The sequence below is a fragment of the Branchiostoma belcheri genome, unplaced genomic scaffold (genome assembly GCF_001625305.1).
Source record: "Branchiostoma belcheri isolate BF01 breed outbred unplaced genomic scaffold, Haploidv18h27 scaffold74, whole genome shotgun sequence".
NCBI lineage: Eukaryota > Metazoa > Chordata > Leptocardii > Amphioxiformes > Branchiostomatidae > Branchiostoma > Branchiostoma belcheri.
The window spans coordinates 1,518,901-1,531,988 of NW_017804398.1; the positions used below are offsets into that span (position 1 = coordinate 1,518,901).

General features: G+C 41.1%; 1 protein-coding gene across 14 annotated transcripts in view; it reads left to right on the top strand.

The window, feature by feature from the left end:
- Positions 1–10,471, top strand: part of LOC109485268 (fibroblast growth factor receptor 2-like) — an 80,975-nt gene extending 70,504 nt beyond the window's left edge. For all 14 annotated transcript variants that reach the window (XM_019788749.1, XM_019788751.1, XM_019788756.1 and 11 more), the window contains 10 exons: positions 597–817; positions 1,688–1,827; positions 3,756–3,871; positions 4,944–5,054; positions 5,364–5,551; positions 6,158–6,280; positions 7,366–7,436; positions 9,261–9,398; positions 9,622–9,727; positions 10,211–10,471. In XM_019788749.1, the coding sequence (XP_019644308.1) occupies positions 597–817; positions 1,688–1,827; positions 3,756–3,871; positions 4,944–5,054; positions 5,364–5,551; positions 6,158–6,280; positions 7,366–7,436; positions 9,261–9,398; positions 9,622–9,727; positions 10,211–10,387 (1,391 nt within the window). In that variant the 3' untranslated portion in view covers positions 10,388–10,471. The remainder of the gene's footprint in view (positions 1–596; positions 818–1,687; positions 1,828–3,755; positions 3,872–4,943; positions 5,055–5,363; positions 5,552–6,157; positions 6,281–7,365; positions 7,437–9,260; positions 9,399–9,621; positions 9,728–10,210) is intronic.
- The last annotated feature ends 2,617 nt before the right edge of the window (positions 10,472–13,088 follow it).

Genomic DNA, 13,088 nt, shown 5'->3' on the forward strand with positions numbered 1-13,088 from the left:
TCAACCAATCACCATCCAACCATTCATTCATTTATTCATCCATTCATATCATTTTCAAGCTGTATTATGTTTGTCACTTGTCCAGAATGCCATCTTTATTTCTACCCCTTGTAATTACAATACTACATGCATTCATTGCTTACCAACCATCACTAATGAAGTAAACAATTACTGCTATGTTTATACCATGATTTTCTGTAGTTTTCATCCGCTTGAACTTTGGCTAAGCTTTCATGCTACTGCTGTATGAAAGAATGGCATAACATCTAGTGTATTTCTTAGTTTGATCCAACGTCAAGAAATTTGTAAGTCAAAGTTAAATGTTGTCAGCATATAATTTTAAAGTCGATTGTTGTCATTAGTACATTTGAAAGCTATTAATGCACAACTTTGGGTTGTGTCATCTTATGTCTATGTCCTTGTATCTAAATGCACATGTATACATAGTGCAACATATCATGAACTAGTCTACTGTACTTTTATGTAAGTTTGTGGCATCTGCCATTGGATTTTTTATGTCCATCCAAGACTTGTTAAGTTGAATTCTGATAGCCAAAACCCTGGTAAGCTACAACCCAGCCTGTTCCTTGCTGCAGAGTATCCCACGCCTCCGACAGAGGATACCAGAAAGCCTGTCAAACCTGAGAAATACGACATCGCGGCAGAGATCGCCGTCTACTCCGTGGGCGGTGTCTTCCTCCTCACCATCTTTGCCTTCGTGGCCATCTACTACTTCCGCTTCAAGAGGAAGCAGGTGCCAAAGAGCAATGAACCCCCGCTCTGTCAGCTGAAGAAACCTCTACACTTAAAACGACAGGTGAGAATATAGTCCTTAGTATCAAGTCTATACAGGAGGCCAACTAGTTACCAACTGTGGCAGATTAGCCTGCTCTTTGGCTTGTCAGTTGCCAGTCTCTATTTGCACACATAGATCTACCTGCAAGACAGTCTAAATATGAGTGCAATGGGAAAGAAGTTGGGGAAGGGTTAATAGGAGTGGCTGACTGCAGGTAGCGATGGGTTACCTGTGCAGATGGCAAGTTTAAAAGTTCTTACTGTCTTGTTCTTTTCTGCGGCGTGGATTCCCCAGCAAAGGAAGACTGTTTCAAAGAGGCCTAGATTCATTAGGAATAACCTAGACTTAAAACGACAGGTAACAACCTTATTGTTGTATCCCAGATTGTCTTGAATTCTGTCCTGTGGTTGTCATTGTGTCTACTTCATTACCATGCACCAAGTTGGAAGTGTACACGTATAGGTTAAAACCAACTCAACCATGGAATTTCAGAGAAAGATTACAAAACTTTATACTTCAAATACTTTTCTACAGCAATGAAGATTGGTGAGCTTGTCTTAGGTTGTAGTAAGCATGTTCTGTTGGTACCAATGTGACCATTGCTGTGCTGCACCTACTGCCTTCTTACATGTAAATGTTGTTGTGCTTTTTGTAAAATGGTGTCTTTCTTTGTTAGCTTCCTCTCGAACTCCTGAAGGTCAGTCTTTTCTGTCTCTTGTTCTGTCTGTCATTTGTCTCGGTAATCATTTTGTAACCCTCATCTCTGTCAGTCTGTTTTTTACCTTTCTTTCATGTACTTAAGATTTTTCTTCAGTGATTGTAGTCCAAGAAAACCTGCAGGTAAAATCTCTCCGGTTTTGAACAAGCTGATGATTGACTCTGTACTTGCAGGTATCACTAGAGTCGTCTTCATCGATCAACTCAAACGCGCCGCTGGTGAGATTACGGAGTACCAGACTCTCGTCATCACTGGGGGGCGTCACAGAGTATGAGCTGCCCCTCGATCCAGACTGGGAGTTTCCAAGAGACAGGTGAGCTGCTCAGGATTCATACTTTAAAGATGAAGTAGTCCATCAAAGGTGAAGGTGTCACAGTCTTTTCCCATGTGGATTGCTGAAAGGCTAGGCAGAGGAGTATGTGCAAATAGTTCTGATCTCATGGCAGTATCATATTCTTTTGTCCTACTATATTGAATATTGTATCCTGTATTGATAGCAAAGCAAGTAAGACACCAGTTACGTGGACTTTCCTCAAGCCCTCTTTGTGTTTCATCCAGATGATGTAACTCATTCCTAAATTGTCCTTATTAAAGACGTACAAATGCCAAGGATATGACAACATCATGCCTGGTTACTTCCCAAAGCTGCCCAAAGTACTTATAAGATGAAGAATTAAGTCCTGTCATTAGGAAAGATAAAGGATGTAACAAAATCCTTCAGGTTTACTACTAGAAGAACATTCTGAGAACAATAGTTGAAGTGTTTTATACTTCATACTTTAAGCCAGGATAAAAACTCCTGAAATGAGCCGTGCAAGAATCTCGTGTTAATTGGGTACCTTGTCCGAGGAATAGAAGAAATAAGAAATACAATGACATGGCTGTCTTCTTATGTTGGAAATTGTTGCATTACTTATAATGCATGAACCCCAACAATGAAGGATTGAAGTTTCCCTCTCGGTATGGTGGATGGGTAAAATGTCCGACTGAGCAGACACAAAAGTATTGTGCAGAGGTCACACATTCACATTGTGAAGCAAATTAGTGACAGTCGGGTGGTAACAATGATTGTGTTGTTTTGTCAGTTCAGTTCAAACCGCCCCGTAATTGTGCTCAGATTGTGGAAGTTTGCATGCATACCTGGGCTGACCTTGTGTTCCTGAGGGTATCTTTGTCCGACCTTAACATGACCTAGACAGGTGGAAGATGACACCACACAAAGGCTCAACTATGGAGCATAATTACCTTAATAATGACAATTGCATGTTTACCTGCCAGCAAGATTCCTTCCCAGGACGAAAGTCAAAAGACTAGCGACAAATGACGCTTTGTGCATGGAGCGCATTAAATGTACTGAATATAAGTTGTTTGACAAAGAGACAAATTGAAGTCATTGATCTCAGTAATGCAAGAAACACAAAATGTTTTCTTTTGTTAAGTTTGTTGTAGAGATTGATCTAATCTGTAGTATTCTGCTCTGTAAGTAAGTGCAAGGTTGGTAGCACTGCACTAGTGTCACCCCTGAGACAATCTATGTGTCACAACGATGTGAACCCGTCATAAGCCATCAGCAGCGGAGTATTTCTGCTCGCTCAATTAAGTCAACTAGACCAGGTGAAACAAAACATCTCGTGAAAGATCCTGATTGTTCTGTGCCATGTGAAAGTGTGTACGTCCGTCCTTGTCTGCCAGCTCCACCAATTGTCACATTATGACGCTTGACCTGAGCCAGTATGGGTCGCCTCTGGAATTTTCCTCCAAGCAAAAACAATACAACAGACGGTCTTAAACACTTCAGTAGTAAAAGCTTCAGGAAAATATACCGTCAGCTATGCTGGAGTCATTATGACACATCTGGGCACGTTGAATGCCTCGTTAATGAGGTGATTAGAAGGAACAGGGTACAATCAGTTGGTTGTAAGTCTTAGGGAGGGAGAGACAAGCTATCCTTAGTGCAGCACACCCCTGCCCCAGTATTGTTCCCATCTGAGAATGTAAATGAGAGTGTGGCTTAAGAGTGAACAAGAAACAGATTTAAGACTCGGCTAAATAGTGTATTAAAGGTGTAAGATGAAGACAAGTCTACAATAGGAATTAAGGTGCTTAACACTTCCTAACATTTACAGAAAAAGTTAGTCTCTTTAGGGCCAAAATTACAACAAGTATCCATAAAAGCAACATGTTTGAAGTGTATAGATATTTGCCTGCATTTGAAGTAACTGTCCACAATTTGCCTTGCAGATTACATCTTGGTAAACCCCTTGGGGAGGGCTGCTTTGGTCAGGTGGTCATGGCTGATGCTGTGGGCATCATTGAGAAGGAAACCGTCACCACAGTAGCTGTGAAGATGCTGAAAGGTGAGAAGAGTACTTCTGTCGCACTGAGCTCGAAATACCCTTTTCGGATACCGGCACTGGTGCAAGCAACATTCAAAATTACTTGCAAACACCTGACAAGGCTTACTGTCACTACAGTTTGTCTTTCAATTCATCCAAAAATTGAACTGCTTGGAGAAAAATGTTTCTTGTAGCACCAGTTTTTACTTAAGTAAGTTCTCTGCTGTGATGCTGCTATGATGATACGTGCACAGCCCCAAGTTTACCTGAGCTAACTTGTATATGCAGCTGGTATTTTGAGCCCTGTGGCAGTTAGTGTGGTAGATGTATTCACCTCTCTAGTGTTGGTTCTGTCCACAAGGTTAAAGAGCTAACAAGATGGGTACATGTTACGTGCATGTGGCTCCTTTGTTGGCTAACCGATCCCTGAAGCCTCTTCAGTGACATACTGATCCCTGGAATAGCATCAGATACCACTGCGAGAGGCCGCGTAACCCAACTCCCCAGCTTTGATATGAAGTCAGGAGTGGGAGAAAGTGTCAAATTCCGGGAATCCCACAGTGCCCTCGCGTTTGTAGACCAAAATAAGTCGGGCTGGTGTCCTGTGGGGGCGCCCAGATGTGGCCGAGAATGCTGTAAATATTCACTGTTTACACTGTTTTTGGTGTAAACATTCCCAGCATACGGAGTTGTGTGTCATGAGAGAAGGTCTGGTGTGCCAGGACACAGCTGCTCCATCTACACATAGTGCCGCCCCAATAAACACATCCAGACCACAGATTACATTATAATTAACTGCACTATGACTGATTCATTCACTTCTTCAGCAGAAAACAGAAATATCAGTAAAGGAAGTTTTAACAGTGGATAAAAGTGGCTTTTGTATGAGCAATCATCATAGCTGTGTTTGACTGTCTCCTTCATGATAGTTTCTCACAAAGTCCATAGTAAAAGACATATTACTTTGCCCTCAGTACTAAGGCCATCTTAATTTTAACATGCTACATTTCAAGTCAGATGTCGAACTTAATATGTACATCCACTTGACTGACAGTTTTCCTCTCTGACCATTTTGCTCGGTTCTGTTCCACAGAGGACGCCACGGAGCGAGAGCTTGCCGACCTGGTGTCCGAGATGGAGACGATGAAGAGGATCGGCAAGCACAAGAACATCATCAACCTGCTGGGCTGCTGCACACAGGATGGTACGTCACAACTACACAGTCATCCAGCCTGTTTTACATAACCCACCGGTGACAAGGGTGTTTTGTAAACCAATTAGGACACTTAATACTTGATGTTCATGTTAAGTGAACGATTTGGAACCAGTTAAAACTACATGGAAGGATTATGAAACAGGATAGAAATAGATTTGGAAATTTCTACACTTCTTCAACACTTAACGATGTAAAACTAGTAATCACTGCGATGGAAGAATGCTATGGCAATTTTGAGTGCCACTTGTAAAACTAAAATGTTAAGAACTGGCCTAACAAGGAGGTTGTTTTCCCCAGGTCCCCTGTTTGTAATTGTGGAGTACGCGGAGCACGGTAACCTGCGTGACTTCCTGCGGGCCAGGAGACCGCCCAGCATGGACTACTACAAAATGGCGGTCGAGTGCGACAAGCCACTCACTCACAAAGACCTGGTGTCGTTCGCCTACCAGATAGGCAGAGGGATGGAGTTCCTGCATTCGAAAAAGGTGAGAAGACACGCAGTCTGGCCTGGCATAGAAATACCAACTGTTCCAAACCTAGAGCCAAAACAGTAGTCAGGAATTGTAGTTTGGAATGTTATTTTTTGTGGGGTGAACTGTAGTAGTACATGCAGCTATAAGGGTGTCGCAAAGGGCACTGAGCACTAACATGAGGGATACAAAACTAAATCATGCTTTCCTGTGTCTGTCTGTGTATGACCATACTGCATGATGTCATGGGATGAGATGTTGTCTACTCTGTAATCATTTTGAATGCAGGTCCAGCCAGGTGTGGGCAGGTTTTGGAACATAAATAAGTCGTACCAAACACCAGGTCCAAATTATAGGGTTTAGAGTTTTCTCATATCACAAAGGGGTTGAAATGTCACCCTCCAAAGTAGATAATTATAGACTCGGATGAAAAGCAATAGGGAAAGGTTAGAGTCACGCTAACATTAACTATTCTTGCATCAACAACTTTCCCTCCCCTCATACAATCCTAGCACTAACCAAGAGGACATTTGATAAAGCAGATGTTGATGAAAATGATAGTGCTAAACTTGTATTTAGAAGACAAAGTGTGGTGACGACTGTTGTTTTGTTTCACTATAGTGTATACATCGAGACTTGGCGGCGAGAAATGTCCTAGTCGCTGAGGGGAACGTGATGAAGATTGCTGACTTTGGCCTGGCGAGGGACATCCACAACATGGACTACTATAAGAAAACCACAAATGTAAGATTTTTGCTGCAAATGCTGTAAGCAAGCTATGAAAATAGCTGGGAAGAAGAACTGCACTGATTAAAAGATGCTATGCTAGCTGCTAAGGTGCAGCGACTCGTGACACGTGTTGCTTAGTACAGCTTACAAAGCAGTCAACCACTTATTACAGTTTTTAACTGAGCCATGTTGGGTGATGTTTTGTGTGGATTATGTAGACTTACATGGCGATTATGAGATTTAGTATCATTTTGGCTTCTATTCTTGACATAAATTAGCTGAAGAGATTGCTTTTCCCTAACAACTACTGTACCAGAAACAAATCTGTGACAGTAATTTATTGCACAGAAGGGTCTTTGATCTGTTAAAGAGCATAAGAAAGTGTTTCATGAGTGTTGCCAGCTCGAGTAGGATCAAAGCATGGATCAACTTAGTCAACTGCCTGTGAAATCATATTTCTCGAGAGTCCCAAACAAAGCTGCGGCCTGTCACTGTTCCAGTATGGCCTGTGTGTCTTCATTAGCATTGCAAATGTAGACTGCGGAATGCGGCAGTCCTGCAGGTCAGGCCTGGGGGATGTGTGGCCAGCCAGGTGAACCGTCTGCTCAGGCAGTGGTGGCAGGCTGCTGCACTCACCCATTCAGTCACACAGAATTGGAATGTATTTGTTTCACATATTTGCGTGTGTGGTTATTATAGATATCATATAGGCTTTAGTTCCATTTGGATTTCAATTTCAGTGTTGAATCAACAGGCAGAGGAAAACGAGACAATTTTACACATAACTACAGACCAGACTTTGACAAATATATTTGAAAATTGAAGTGTGTAGTTGCTTCTCTTTCTTTCATTCACATGACAATAAAGAAACTAAAGTAGACCATGCAAAACGTTTACAGAAGCAGTCTTGCAAGAGAACATTATGAAATTTATTTATTTCAAATGCATGACAACACATTACACAGACTTAAATGTAAGTCTACAGTTATACAAATGAGACAGCAAATAACAAATTGCATACAGATACAGTTATTCTAGAATTAAACCAGCTGAACAGTGAAATACATGTTGCAAAGTTCTGAATTTCCCTTTTTTTCCAGGGTCGCCTCCCTGTGAAGTGGATGCCACCAGAGGCACTGTTTGACAGGGTGTACACTACACAGAGTGATGTGTAAGTAGTCAATCATGCTTCTTTGTTTATGTTCAGATATGTGTTTAGCTCGATAGCACGTCTGGAAGAAAGCTCATCCGGCTTCTTATTAACGTGAAGTGAACAAGAAATTTGTTGGGAAAGTCTATATGGGGCTTTTGTAGTTTAGTTGTGAGGAACGTTCGGGCCAAAGTCCTGTCAGAGGAATGATCTCCTTTGAAGATCCATGCTTACTGATGATAACATTCGGACACATCTGGCTAATTTTGTACGAATTGGAATGGAATTTGGTGAAGATAATTTAATATTTAAGACCTTCTGCAGAACCATCCTGTAGTTAGAAATTTAACCGGGAGACTTGGTCTTGTGCCATGTACAAATGTGGAATATAAAAAAAAATGTTAGGTGTTTCCATAGTATCAGATTATGTTTATGGTACTAGGGTCAGGCAGTGCCTGTGTCTGAACCCTTCATGGTTGAGACTGTGTCTGGGAGACACATGGGAGAACATATTCAGGCACCAGGGTACAAATTCACACATTCAAAATAGCACCAGCTAAATGTCCTCTATCCTGGTAGTCAAATAAACTATGCTTGAAAGACAAATAAGCTGCCTGTACTCCAACTAGGCAGGAATGTATCATGCGCTGTGGGAGGGTTTATGTTTCATCTTCTTGCATCTTTGAAGTTCATAATCTGCACCCAAATATACTGTTTGTGTATTTTACTTGTGCAGTCCATTACCATTTTTGTCTGCCCAAACGTTTTGAGAATGTGCAGAAATTACTTTTAGTAATCCGCAAGCCTCTCTAAAGAAGGTTTTGGAATTCTATAAACTATACAACCCATGTAGATGTTGGCTTCAATTCTAACATGGTTTGCCAAGGATATGCCAGACTGGTCTGGTTGCAAGGGGAGGGAAGGGACCTGGTATATCAATATCTTCTACAACTATGGTACACTGGACAAAACTAAGGCCCTTGATTGACAGAAGCTATTGTGTCGTTGAGACTGCACCCAAATTGTTTCCAGTTCTCAGCATAACAGAAAAGTGTCAAGTGTGGTTTATCTGACAGGGCATGTTTACAATTCATCGTCATTTCTTTTGGCGCCATACATGATTATGACTAGTTACATATCTATAATACTGTACAATGTATGTTTAAAACAGCATAAATGATTACAGGCCAAATGATTATCAAACTTAGTTGCACTGAGAAAAAAAAACATGTTTACCAAAAGCAGCACTGCTGACTAGAAAACAACAGCCACAACAACAGAAAAGCACACATGTAATGTTAAAGAATGAACACCTGTATTATGAAGTGAAACACAAAAGAGCAAACCAGCCACCATGCTGTTAAAGCCTGAGGCACCTCAGTGGTAGGAAGCTTGCAGGGTCCGATGGCTGCCATTAAGTGGCGTCTGCAGGTACCAGACCTAAGTAGTCTGGCCAGGTGAGCATGATGTCACCTAATCCAGGTAATTACCAAGAGGCGATGGGAAACAAACAGAGTCCCTGTTTTGTATACAGTCTGATGCACCCCCCTCCCCACCTATGCACGCGATGGAAGATGGGTCCGAATATGTGGGCCCGCAGTCTCTCGTGCACTTGGTCAGAGACTACTCAGTAACTCAAGACTGTGCTCAATGTAGGGAAACAAAGGGTTAGGATGGGTTACAAGCTACACTTAAACAATAAACCTGGAAAGGCTAGGAAAGAGATATTGGTTAGAAGTGAGGGAAAGTCAAAACAACAATGCACAGGAAGTCCTTAAACTCAGCAGATGTTTACAGAATCCTGAATGAGTCACGAAGATGACTGATGATGTGTCCTTGTTCCAGGTGGGCGTTTGGAGTGCTGCTGTGGGAGATCATGACGTTAGGTGGCGGCCCCTACCCTGGCATCCCCGTTGAGGAACTCTTCAAACTGCTGAAGGAAGGACACAGGATGGAGAGGCCACAGAACTGCTCGGCTGAAATGTAAGTGTTGTACACCTCTTGCTATTACTAGGCCCAGATTTCTAGTGCATTGATAAACATGCAAAATCACAGAGAATGCAACTTTTTGTTTCACATTGGTATCAAACAGTCTTTGATATCTTCTGTTCATGGCTTGCACAACTAAGTGAAAACAATATTGTTTTTAAAGGCGTTGTGTAGAGGTGATGTGTGTGACCCTGTGTTTCTGTGTATGTACATGTAGGTATGAGCTGATGCGCTGGTGCTGGCAGGCCAACCCCAACACCAGACCAAACTTCAACATCCTGGTGGAGAATCTGGACAGGATGCTCACTCTCTCAGCCAATGAGGTGAGATCTTGCATGAATCTGTACATGTTTGAACTGTAACAAGCTCCCAGATTGGCTACTGTTTGGAATGTTGATGTCCCTGTATGTTGTTCTAGATATAACAAGGTCCCTGATGAGCTGTGGATCATGGACATGTTTTAGCTAGCATCACCATCATCCAATAGCACAGATTGATAAATTTAGTGGAAGTAGAAGAGCATTGTGAAGTTTTATAAAGAGAGTGGACACAGTGGTGCTAATGGCTGTTTAGATAAAGTGTCAAGGTCATTGTGATGACCCATTCTATGACTGTCATGTCTGAGAGGTGTTAGAAGTGCCTCCTGCCAGAGATGATTGCAACTGCAGGAAGGTGTTGTCAACAGCACTGGTCTAACAGCGCCCCCTTCTGACCAGATTTGGAAGTGCAGCAGACACTACTTGGCAACAATGTACAGTCATGTACTGGAGCCAGTTTCTAAACCTCGATTTGATCATTGTTCACAGGACTATCTGGACTTGGAGGCCCCTTTGGACAGTTTCACAACGAGCTCCTCCCAACCTCCGAGTTACCATGGCAGCAGCGATGATGATTTTGAAGAGGATGCCAAGGTCGACACTGTCATGCTCCCACCCCAGGCTCCCAGCAGAAAACCCACAGATAACAAGGAGACAACGATATAGGCTGCTGCTGAGGCCTGTGTATTTTGTACCAAACTGTCCACTTTCAACTCATCACTAATTGTATATTATTTTGTGAACAAAAAACAATCAATTTGTATTCAGAGACTAGTAACAATGCTATTTGTGTATATAAAAACTCTAAATGGTAGCATTGTTCACTGACAGCTAGACTGAAGTGGGCAGATTTCTGTAACTTTGTACTAAAGTGTATAGAAACTATGGTTAAGGAAGCATAGGGTAAGGGCTAGAGCTAATGTAAGCTTCCAAGACAGTATTTTAAGTCTTCCTGTGTTTAAACTGTAAGACAAGACAATTGTGTGCCAACTTGTAATATACTGTATGTTAAACTCTGGGTCAGTGGTTTCAACATGTAGAAAGGACTATCATACGTACAAATGGGGGTGTATTATATGTAGAGAGGGAAATGTTGTTGCCTGTGCCAAGACTGGACCTTACCTCCCCTTTTCTGGTCTGGTGTCTTCCAGAAGTGTTGAAAGGAAGACTTGAAGAAGTTAGAAGTCAATATGTTATCATATGGTAGTCGAAGCAGGTGTCAGTGGGGAGAAGGAAAGGGATAGACGGGAAGGCAACAGGAATTTTAGGGCTGAGAGAGCAACAAAGTTTGTAAAATAGTAAAAAAAAGTTTTCCTAATCCAAAAATATTTTACCAAATCTTTTACAAAAGTTTAGAGTTGGAAATACCTGCAATACGTATCAAAACCAATTTGGATATTTATTGAGGAAGTGAATATATTTTTGATTGTTTGTGAGAGAGGTGAAATTATTTATTCATATTGACCAAAAAGTCCAAACCTTTCTAGGTGAAGTTCTTTGGTATCAAATGTAGTAAGCTTTCAATCAAATCACTATTTAGTCTAAAAAATCTCTGTATAATATTATCTTTATTGGTATTGTGTAGTAGAGATAAAGTGACTGTTATACTGCCTCACTATCCCTGTGGGATTGTTCTATGTAGATTTAGGACATCAGGTCTCAGAAAATTGCCATATAGGAAAAATATCACATATTCTTTCAGTCACAAATGTTAGGTTTCTAGAACCCATGGCATACGTTGACAGATGAAGAAAGTAATCTGGAGTGAAAATGGCAGTTTGAACTTTTATTACAGAAACATGGCATAGCACTGACGAAATTGCACAAGAAAAAAAGTACTTCTTGACAAGGTGTGATGTTTTTTCTGCAACATTTTCTAGAGACCTGTTCTTAGTTCCAAGTGGCAGGGGGTTCCATGTGTACAATCAGCAACAAGGATAATCATTGTGTAGTTTCTTATCAAGTCACGTGATCAGCCATCACCAATCAGGCTTGGTCTTATATCAGAGTTAGATCTTTATTATTGGTGCGTACCGGAGGTTTGCCCCTTACCTCTGCATCCAACCAGTTGTATTATATCCACAATTTCTTAGGAAGATTTTGTCTTAGGTCTTTCTACATTATTACCTCCAAAGTATCTAAAGATGGGATGTTATGACTGTTCTTGTGTGGCTGTCTTCCAGTTCATTATTCTTCTTTAGCTTTCTCTTTCTAAACAGTGTAGGATTTCAGGGAATTCCCATGTGCCATAAGTCAACAGAAGAAATCTGTAAGTCTTCTACATGAAATGCATGATCTTTGTTATTTCTCTTCATTGAAACGTTTATAGTCCCCTTCATTTCATTTCTTGAGTACTTAAAAATACTGTATTAGGTAGGAAGAATCTCTGGGCTCCCATGGTAGTCGGGGCTCCAGGTCACAGTTTATATCTAGTTATGTAACAAAATATTTCATACATCTGCACATGCAAATGTACATGTACATACTTCCAAGTAAGAGCAGTGAAAACACCACCGCCAATAATGTAATTACATGTTAGAGAACCTTGAGGTCTGGTATTTCTCTAATTTCTTGCCACACTTGGTACATACATGTAAGTAGCATCATTACCTTCGCCAAGAAGGTTATGTTTTCAGAGGCGTTCGTGTGCCTGTCTGTCTGTCTGTGACCACGATAACTCGAGAAGGCTTAAATGGATTGTCTTCATACTTGGTAGGTGGGTAGGTCTTGATGAGACCTCAAAATGATTAGATTTTGGGCCCCCTGGCGGCTTGTTGTGGTACTGCAGCGGAACTTCCGGTTTTGATATCTCGTGATCTGGACGTGCTAGGGTCACGAAATTTGGATGGTAGGTAGCTCTTTTGCTGGGAAAGAAGTGACGCATGTTTGGGCCCCCTAGCGGCTTGCTCTGGAACTGCAGGGGTATTTCTTTAAAAATATTCAAAAGAGGATAATTGAAGAACCGGTTGACAGATCGTCATGGTATTTGGTATGTAGGTAGCACAAGTGACGCTTGACATAATTATGCGACAATATTCAAATCTGGATGTAATTTGCATAATTTATGAGGAAATTCTATAAATCAGCTGCATTACATTATAGGACTATTTAAGCTTGTGATATGTGTAATTGAGAACACGAGAAACACAGGCAGATATTTATTCTACAAATTAACACTTAATTTGCATAATTAATGAGAAAATGTTATAATTCCATAATGGTGATTGCCTGGAATTTCATACTTTGGGTATTTGAAAGTTAAGTAAAGGTGAACATCATTAAACATAAATTATTCAAATGAGGACCTAATTTGCATAATTTATGAGGAAATGATAGAATGGCTTTATTTGTTACGATAAGGCTGTCT